The sequence below is a fragment of the Microtus pennsylvanicus genome, chromosome 16 (genome assembly GCF_037038515.1).
Source record: "Microtus pennsylvanicus isolate mMicPen1 chromosome 16, mMicPen1.hap1, whole genome shotgun sequence".
Lineage (NCBI taxonomy): Eukaryota > Metazoa > Chordata > Mammalia > Rodentia > Cricetidae > Microtus > Microtus pennsylvanicus.
Window position 1 is genome coordinate 35597501 of NC_134594.1, and position 10549 is coordinate 35608049.

The 10549-nt window shown below is 40.3% G+C and overlaps 1 protein-coding gene and 1 non-coding gene across 2 annotated transcripts; one reads left to right on the forward strand and one right to left on the reverse strand.

Moving 5' to 3' along the window:
- Nucleotides 1–4681: 4681 nt before the first annotated feature.
- On the reverse strand, nt 4682–4808 carry LOC142836687 (U6atac minor spliceosomal RNA). The gene has a single exon (XR_012908153.1). It is a non-coding gene; the product is annotated as a U6atac minor spliceosomal RNA (small nuclear RNA).
- Nucleotides 4809–9272: 4464 nt separating this feature from the next.
- Nucleotides 9273–9610, forward strand: LOC142836354 (NADH dehydrogenase [ubiquinone] 1 alpha subcomplex subunit 3). Its single transcript, XM_075950589.1, has one exon. It carries the CDS (start codon nt 9277–9279, stop codon nt 9529–9531), a length of 255 nt encoding a protein of 84 aa, XP_075806704.1. The 5' UTR covers nt 9273–9276; the 3' UTR covers nt 9532–9610.
- The last annotated feature ends 939 nt before the right edge of the window (nt 9611–10549 follow it).

The window sequence follows — 10549 nt, forward strand, 5'->3', positions numbered from 1 at the left end:
AATTATATGTTAAAACTGAAACAAACATAAAAACTTCAATAAATATATTTTCTTCCAAGAAATGACACATGGTGACTTTTTTGTTATTGTTGGGTTTGATGTTGTCGCCTCTAAGGAGGTCAGCAATATGGAAACATAAAGGCCAATTTAATTTGGGCATCTGCGGCTGCCAAGTATTTTAATTCAGACAGCTGTGACTGAAGAGTTAATATTTTACTTGTCAAAATCCAAAAGAAGGCCAGTGAATCACTCTAATTCTCATTAAGAGGCTTTCCCCCAGTAGCACCCTAATTCAAAATAATGAAAGTAGAGACTGAGTGCGATTCTAATACCAGTTGAGACCTATCTTTTAATATTTCTCCAGTGATGGATTAGGGATCGGGGAAATTCATCTCAGATCATAGAGCCTAATTTAATAAGGGATCATTCCAAGAGTATTGCATTTTATAATAATGTCATTTAATGTGTCGTCTTCCATTTTTACTGTCCCATACGTATGCTTACACGATGGTGCCATAGGGATAAACTTTTAAAGAACCAGCATCATTTTTAGTTTTCATTTTCCTTAAGTAGGGGGCCATCCATGAAAACATCCATTAGTACCTTTATTATCGCAAAATAAGAGCGCGAGAGGCCCGTCTCATTTGCAGGACAACTTAATAGACCCTAAGTAAATCAACACTTTACGGGATCTCAAGCGTGAAGAAGGGTGAAAACGTTAGAGATGGTTTGAATAAATCAAACTCCATCATCTAATACATTAACAATAATACAAGACCCGAGAAACCTTGTAGTTTGGAAATGCATGAAAATAGCATTCCAGAAGCTAATCTTGCTTTCTCCTGTGCTCCTCATTTTCAGCTGATTTACAATTCGAGCGAAGCTTTAATAACTGCTTAGTAAAGACTAATTATTCATGGTGCCTAACTTTAGGGAACTAATATGAAGGGCTATTTTTTCATAAATTGCATTCACTTATTCAATGAGGAAAACAAATTGTCAGGAACAACATTATATGAAATACCTAACTTTATTATTTTATATTAACATCTAACTGTATTTAATCAACTTTGCTATTTTTATCTTGGCATTACAGCGCATGTGAACCCGTCGGCGATTACCAGGGCACTAGTTAAATGAGTTCAGGTCAGAGCATCATAACCACATAAATGTCAATACATTATTATTGGCTATAACTCCTACAGTGCCGGCAGGAGGGCTGCTTAATCACAGTGACGCTCTCGGAAGCCTTCAGGACAGCTGGCGTTACAACAGCCCGATTCCCTGCTCACAGCTCAGGTTTGGGCCTTCGCCGCTCACGTCTGTCTTGCATCATTTTCCTTTCCCTTTCGGATGCATTTGCTTTAACACACAAACTCTAAAGGACACCCTAGGAACATCTCTCTGCTGTAATTGGGCCTCTGTTCTCCAAAACATGGGAGTCATCTGAGCGGAGCGGTATTAAACCGCGCAGCCATTCCCAACGTTTTTGCGGCTGTGACTTCGTTCACTATCTACTTTGCAGTTCGGTCATCCTCAAGGCGCTGCAAAATTTCAAATTTCTTCTTGAATTTTAAAATAAATCTTGTTTTCTCCCTGCCTTGGATGTTTTTTATTAATTCCTGCCTTTCCTAAAATACGCCTTCTTTCTATTTTTCTCCCCTTTACCCCCGTGGCTTTCATCTCTGCCTTCCTTGCTCACAGAACCACTTCACTTACTATATCCTCGAATAATCCTGCTCTTTTATTTCTTTTTTTCTTCCCATATTTTCCTTCACCTGTCATTATTTCTGTTCATTCTGTTTATATTCTGTTATCCATGTCATATTGTCTTTTTAAAAACTCATGACTTCTCCTGCTAATAAGTATAACAAGACATATACACATTGTGGGACCCTAAAATCTCTTTAAAGACAAAGTCAATTTGCCAAGAAAAAAATATGGTGTTATTTAAAACCATGTCAATATGACAAAAATGGGGCATGAGTCTGTCATCTAGAATAATTACAAATGATTGTTTGAGTCATACGAGGTATGCTTGAGATAGAAGTAAAAGAAAAAAAATAAAACCTAAAATAAATGTTTAAAATTGGGTATTTTTTTCTGATTGGGAAAAAAAGAACTCAAGGTAATTTTGTTATGTGATTTTCTCAAGTCTGACTCTTTTTGTTTTATATCAAAACAACTGTGACATGAAATGATACTTAAACTGTCACCGTTTTGCATGTATCATTGTAAACTTACGGTCACTGCGCATTCCACATAGGCCTGTGGCTCGCGTGCAGAAATACTTATACTATGCCTTCCCGGTCTTTACTGTTGGTAAGTTAACATACTACATTCACGAAAGGAACAAGAAAGACTTTCTGTGTGGTTGCAAAAAGAACTTTCCATATACTACGGTAAGGACTTTAGAAAACTAATGAGGTTTTCCCTTCACACTGAACTACACAGGCTGAACGATGCAGGCGGATCTAATATGGTTTGACTCTAACTCTGTTTCCATGGTGGGACCAGGATTTTCAAGTAAGTGTAGTTGAACATATTGATGTTTGCAAAGAAATTCACAACAAAATTCACATGAAGGTGACATGGAAATTCAGACAGCTGTCACACTAGGGAAATCACAAGTTTCTGAAGTAAAAACACAACACAGAATCAGACTGAATTTAAGAGCCTGTGCCCCCACACCGGCCGAAAGAACCATTCATGTTCTCGCGAGAGCTTCTTTAAAATTCACTGCTCATAGCCATAACCATTTTGACAATGTTTTAACGTAAACCGAAAAAGAAGGCTTTGATTTCCTTAATTCTCCAGACATTTAGTTGAGTCAATAAACGAAAGTACAAATGACTTTCCTTATTACGAAGCAAAGATCTGCCAAGTTTAACAAGAGAGTTTCAAGTAACCGTAACACCGAAAACTACAAAAGAAAAATCTAGTGACCCCAGCAGTGAATTGGACACTGGCCCAGAGACTAAAGTCACTGCATGGAAACAACTTTAGAGAGGCTAATAGAATACACTCAATACAAGCCCGCCTCCCAAAAACTAACTCATAACCTTCTAATAGGAAAAAAGCGTGTCTATTAGGCTAGACTCCTGATAAGCACATGGTCCCCATGGCTACACACTCAACTTGCCTGCACGCTGTATTCTGGTCCTAAATCAACCTGGCAATGGCTACACTTCAGAAGGTGGTGTAAGGTAATAATTCATGGCACTTTAGCTTGGCCCAACAAAATTAAAGGTTTTGTGACGTTTGAACAGCTCTTCTTGGAGCATGACCATGGTGAACATGGCTTCACCAATTACCAAAGATCACACAGTTATCAAGTGACAGGGTTTTGAGACTCTGAGCCATCATTTGACACTATTTGATGCAAATTCGGCTTAATTAGATATTAAAATGACACGTGGTTTGATGGAGGAAGGTCATTTGTTAAAAATAAAGAAAATGCCTTGGCCCATTTTATTGGTTAGAACATAGGTGGTTGGAGTAAACAGAACAGAATGCTGGGAGGAAGAGGAAGTGAGCTCAGAGATGCCATGCTCCCCTCTCCTGGGCAGATGCGATAGCTCTGCTCTCTGAGGCAAACGCGATCAAGCTCCGGCCCAGGATGGACGTAGTCTAGAATCTTCCCGGTAAGCGCACCTCGGTGCTACACACTTTATTAGAAATGGGCTAGTCCAGGTGCGAGAGTTAGCTGAGAAGAGGCTAGATATAATGGGCCAAGCAGTGTTTAAAAGAATACAGTTTCCATGTAATTATTTCGGTACATAAGCTAGCAGGCAGCTGGGGTGCTGGGGACGCAGCCCCGCCGCTCCTATTACAACAGTGGTTTGTTCCCAATATCAACTTAGCACACTGCCTTTTAAAATGGACCACAGGAGGACATTATGGAATATACTAAAGTTCTAAGATTCCTTAATGTCTGTTTTTATGTTTAGTCAAAATCCCCTTTCTTTTCTAATTTTCTATTTTTTATGTCTCCTGCATTTTTTCTTTTAAAAAAAATCCTATTTTACATACCAATCCCAGTTCCCTCTCACTCCCCTCATCTTCCCCATCCCATCCACCCATCTACTCCTCAGAGAGAGTAAGTCTTTCCATGGAAAGTCAACAAAGTCTGACCATCACTGAAGCACGATCAAGGCCCTCCCCACTGTATCTAGGCTGAGCAAGGTATCCCCCCATAGGGAATGGGCTCCAAAGAGTCAGTTCATGCACTAGGGATAAATACTGTTTTCATTGCTAGTGGCCCGACAGTCTGCCCACATCACAGAACTATCACCCCCATTCAGAGGGCATAGTTTGATCATATGCAGGCTCCCCAGCTGTCAGTCAAGAGTCAGTGAGCTCCCACTTGCTTCTGTTGGTATCCCTATCATGGTATTGACCCCTTTGCTCATAATATTGCTCTGCCTCTCTTCAGCTGGGCTCCAGGAGCTCAGCCCAGTGCCTAGCTGTGGATCTCTGCATCTGCTTCCATCAGTTACTGGTTATAGGTTCTATGATGACAATTAAGGTAGGCATCAATCTGATTACAGGGGAACTGCAGTTAAGGTATCTTCTCTACTGTTGCTTGGATTCTTAGCCGGGATCATCTTTGTGGATTCCTGGGAATTTCCCTAGTGCCAAGTTTCTCGCTAACCCCATAATGGCTCCCTCAATCAAAATATAAAAACAGTGGTTAAATGCCACAAAGTCTAAGGCAATGCCTTAACTGTATGCCTGTTGTTAGGCCCAAGGGCCTCTTCCATTCTTGTCAAGAGAAGTGCTAGCCTTCTCTCCTTTCAATACAACACGTCTAAATCCTTTTTCACTGCTGCAAGAGAATCCTCTAGGTATTGTGACTTTGATATACTTTTGTGTATGATCTTTTGCAGGCAATTACAATTTCTTCTTATTTCTTTCCTAGATAGATTTTATATACATTTCCTGGCTAGGTTTTCTACATATCATATAATATGCAATATATATGTGTGTATTTGGAGTTTTTAATAAAGCATCCAGGTCCTTTCTATATAAAATGATTTTTTCCTATAAAACTCCCCACCTCTACTTCAAATATTTTCTCTCTAAGCTCCAAATCGTCACCAGATACTTGGTCAATGGAAACTACTAGTCAAGAATTCCAGACAGAAACACAGTGATACTCAAGCCAGTCATCTGCAGGTCTTCATAGAAACGGGTCTCCAATAACCCAACTCATTTCTTAACTGTGTCAAGGGCAGAATGTACCCAGCATTTTGGTCTTAATAACTAGCTTTTATCTGTTTCAATAATAACGCCTCCTAAGCTACTTCTTACCTATTTGTATAGAAGACAATTTTATATACTTGTGTAAATTTCCCCCACAAATGTGATTTTTTTTATTATATGCAGAGATGTTTCCAAACGAGGGTGCAAATTGCACTGCATTTTCTAGTACTTTGTTTTAAGCATACTTTTAGTTATATTATTAAGTTCTATTTAAGCACCAGGTCCTTAAAAGAGAAATGGTTTTAAACCACCTCTAAACTTCTCTCTGTTGTGTGTTATAATTCAGTAGGCAGAAGTCTTACTCCATGACATTGCTTATTTCAGATCCTGCTTGCTTTTCCATAAGGCAAAGAAGTCAAGGGTCTATTTTTATCAGCACTAGGAGAGTGTCCCTTACTTACAAAGGGAAAAAAAAAAATCCACGTTCAAAATTAAGCGAGTACAAACCCCCTACTTTTCCAATTAGGGGTAAAGTAAACACGAGTGTGAACGCTCTGAGAAACGGTACATAGGATGGTTTTCCCACCAAAATGTTCCATGGGAGTGGAGAAAGGCAGACACGATGCCAGAGACTGAAGTAGGCAGGGCGAGGGGGACGCAGCAAGGCAAGAAGAGCTCAGAAGGTGGGGGCCTGAATTAGGACTAGCTGTCTTGTCTTACAGCCTCGGGTGGCAGCTGTCTCGGCTATTCATAGATTGGAGTAAACTCTAATCTACATGCTGTGACAGTCTGGCTTTGAATAGCGGCAGTGAAATTTTTCAGTTCCGTTATTAATAATAATTTGTCAGAACCAAATCATAATGATATCAAAAGTGTTCGCCATTCCAATTCCTTTTGTTTTCTAATGAAATGTTTTTGTTTCCATCGCGAGCTTCGTTTTGATTGCCCAACGCCAGACAGGGTAACCAGCAATTTCCTTAGTAATTATGATTAGCATATAATTAAGAATAAGTATCATGCTCCTGCAATAAATAAGCAATCATGGAGATAAAAATGGGAGCAGAGAAGGTGTTGTCGGTCCATCAAACCCTCAACTGATTATAAAGTCTGCTGTAGCCAGGACCGCAGAATAAAGAGCAAGCATGATCTTAGGTTCTCAGTGTGCTGTTTCTGCTTCCTAGACTCCTTGCCCTTCCCGACCAGTACACCTAAACACGATCAGAGAGTTAGCACTGTCATTATCTTCCATTTCTTTCCCCTTTAGCATGTCATCATTGTTTATGGATTCTTACAGTTGCACAAAACCCCTAAATTTTAAATATAAAGGTTAAATCCCTAAATTACAGTCTCGATTTAACCATGTTATAATTATAGCTGAGCTCATACTCTATCTTCTATCATCCAAAACTTGCACAAGGCCTTGGGTCTTTTTCAGTTTCAATTATATCAAATTTGTAAGATGAAATGTTAAATTTGGATTAAGAACAGAACTGTTTGCTGTCGATAATATTTCTCAGGAGTTGGCTGATTTAATGTACCAGAGAGTTTTAAATTGCACCAGGGGAGGGGCTCCATTACATGGGGTCAGGGTGGTCAACTGAAACTAAGCCAAGAATGTAGTCTTTTTATTGAGAATATTATATATTTATACATATATATTCTAGTTATTGTTCCCCTGCCCCAACTCCTCCCACATATCCCCCCACCCAAATTCTTTCCTTTTGTTTCTCTCTCATCAGAATACAAACAGGCATCAAAAAAAGAAGATAAAAGCCAACAAACCAAAATAGGAAAAAAGAAAGAAACAAACAGAAAAAAATAGAGCCAAAAAAAGCTCAAGAAACATAATAGATGCAAAGCAACACATACACAGAAGTCCCATAAAAACACATTAAGAAACTGTAAGGTAAAAAAGGAAGAGGAGGAGGAAGAAGGGAGAGAGAGAGAGAGAGAGAGAGAGAGAGAGAGAGAGAGAGAGAGAGAGAGAGACTTGGCAAAGCATTATGAGGCAAAGAACCTCTGAAATTGCCATTGCGTTCTTTTTGTGTTGAATATCGAATAGAGGACACAGGGTCTGGCTTAAAAGTTGTTTGCATACCCAGTATACCCAGTGAGATGCCATTGGAAAAACTAAGTTTTCATTTGCAAGCAATTGTCAATTGGAGATAGCTTCTGGGTTAGTTAGGGATGTGGGCTTTTGTCCACTTCCCCTCTCAGCACTGAGACCCCGTGAAGAGATGGTTCAACATACATAAATTGATAAATGTAATCCACCACATAAACAGACTGAAAGACATAGCCACATGATCATCTCACTAGATGCAGAAAAGGCCTTTGACAGCATTCAACACCTCTTCACCCTCAAAGTCCTGGAGAGACCAGGGAGAGAGACAAGGGACATACCTCAACATAATAAAGGCAATTTACACTAAGCCTACAGCCAACATCAATCTAAATGGAGAGAAACATGAAGCATTTCTACTAAAATAAGGTACAAGACAAGGTTGTCCATCTCCCCATACCTATTCAATACAGTATGTGAAGGCTTAGCTGGAGCAATTAGACAACTGAAGAAGTCAAAGTATCTATCTTTATTTGGGGATGATATGATAGTATAACGTAAAAATTCCACCAGCTGATCAACACTTTCAATGAAGTAGCAGGATACAAAATTAATACACAAAAATCAGCAGCCTTCCTATATACAAATGATATCCAGACCAAGAAAGCAGTCAGGGGGACAATACAATTCACAATAGCTTCAAAAAATAAAATATCTTGTTCAAACTGTAACCAAACAGGTGAAAAGCTTGCATAATAAAAAACTTCAGTACAGTGAAGAAAGAAATTGAAGATGGCATCAGAAGACGGAAGGAACTACCACCTTCATAACTCGGTAGGATTAATATACTAAAAATGGTAATGCTACCAGAAGCAATCTACAGATTTAAAGCAATCCGCACTGAAGTTCCAACATAATTTTTCACATAACTTGAAAGGACAATTTTCAGCTCCATATGGAGTATCTAGTCTTAAAAAATAACTCAGAATTGGCCAGCATGGAGGGTGCACCCCTTTAATCCCTGCTTTTGGGAAGCAGAGGCAGATGAGTTTGAGGCCAACCTGGTCTACAGCAAAAGTTCCAGGACAGTCAGGGCTACAGAGAGAAACCCTGTCTCAGGATTTCAACCTGATCTTTGGAAGGAAAGTAAAGGCTTTGCTGTCCTAGGAAGTAAATTTATGTTATAGAATGAAAGACATTAAACTTTCTAAAGAGTACATTCTGAACAGTCAAGTTCTAATAATTAATTACTTAGAAAAGGGGGACTTATTTCTATTTAACCATGGTCTTTATTCTACTTTCAAAGGGCCTATACCATGATCCAGAAGGACTGTGGGAAAGGGTCTGTCCCGGGCATGGCAGTTTTTCTTGTTCTCATGCCTTGTTCTGACGTGTGTATAGTGGTCACTGCATTCACCCATCAGAAAACATTTGTGGAGATCCTAATGTGTGTCTGGAAGTGATAAAACCAGACATGGCCCTTACTTTTCAGGAGACATGAAGTATCACAAAACAAGACAAGCAAGCAAACAAGACCCAGGAAGTATATATATGATAAATGCTGTACAGAAGAAGCTAAGCAGTTGTGTCCGTGGAGTCTTTGAAGAAATTTGTAAGAAACCTATGTAGAAGAATGAAGTGAAGTGGAGAGTGGAGAGAAAGAACATTCCTGCCAGAATTGCTGGTGCGAAGGCCCTGAGACAGGAGCTGAAGTATAGAAAGTGGGGAGTGAGGTTTGTAACAAGGCTGGAAGGACCGGCAGAGCCTGCAAGTGATGCAAGCCCCCAAGTCTGGCTTATAGTGTGAGTAAGGGCATGGGCAAGGAGGAGATGCTGATGGGCTCTGCGTGGTGCATTGTAGGACAATGAGCACATGGTGGAAAGGATGTGGGAGAAGAGAGCAGAGGTGGGGGGGCTAGTGGGGGCTCCAGCGGCAGTGGTAGCCAGTGTTGATAAGCCTGGAACAGAGTAATGGCAACAGCATTAAGAAATGGGTATAAGAAGACCAAGATGGCCGGGAGAATCACCACTTTTCTCAAGAATGCCTGGGCGAAGGAGCCTGTGCTGGTGGTGTCCTTCTCAGTCTGGGGCCTCGCTATAATTATGCCCATAATCAGCCCCTACACCAAGTATGCTTCCATGATCAACCAGGCAACACCCTACAACTACCCAGTCCCTGTACGAGATAATGGGAACATGCCCGATGTGCCCAGCCACCCCCAGGACCCTCAGGGCCCAAGCCTGGAGTGGCTGAAGAACCTGTGAATACTCCTGCTGATGAAAGAGGCTCCTTCTCTGTTGCCCCCCCCAATAAAAAATAAAATAAAAAAAAAGAAAAAAGAAATGGGTATAAAGGGGCTGGTGAGATGGCTCGGTGGCTAAGAGCACTTACTGGCTGCTCTTTTACAGGACCAGGGTTCGAGTCCCAGTAACTACATGGTGACTCCAACCATACATGGTCACCTGGACTCATGCTCGTGTCTACACACACACACACACACACACACACACACACACACACACCTAAAAATAAATAAATATCTTTAAAAAGAAAAGAAAAAGAAGTAGATTGTGCACTCAGGAGTGATCAGAGGCAGCAAGAGAACAAACAAGTGGTGATAACGACTAAGAACGAAGACCTGAATCCCTGCCAAAAATAGAAGGGGTGTTCACAGTTGACGGCAGCCTTGTTCCTCTACCAGTATACCACAAGAAACATTGCTTCCCTCGTTCAGTAATCCACCTGATGCCATTTCTATCCTACCCATCTCTTGTTCGTGAGGGTGAAAATCATGTATCTGTGAGGTGTTACACAACCCAATGAATAAATATAAACAATAAGTGCTGAAGGGGGGGGAGAATAAGTTAAAAATAACCGAAAAGCTTTTGACCAGAGTAACTGCACCATTAAGTGAAATGTAAATGTGTATGAGAAGGTGAGGTGAGAAGATGCATACGTGGAAGGTGAGGTTTGGGGGGAGCTTGGGGGGGAGCCTGGGACGAGGGGGAAGTGTCTGATATTTCATTCATTGTCTTTCACTCATGATATAGGTGTCTGTGAAGCTGTTAATGAGAGTGAGGTAGATTGAAATGTACCATGTCAAATAGTTCTAACAACTACAAACTGACAAGAGACAGTTGTAGAATAATTTCATCCTATGATTCCATCTGTGTTAAAATGTATTTGCAGACATACATGCTTCACATAACGTGTCTATGCATGAAAGTACATAAAATAACATCTGGACGATATTAACACTTGGAAAAAAATCCAAAATATTTT

Coding starts and splice junctions, on each gene's coding strand:
- LOC142836354 (XM_075950589.1), top strand. CDS start 9,277: ATGGCCGGGAGAATCACCACTTTTCTCAAGAATGCCTGGGCGAAGGAG.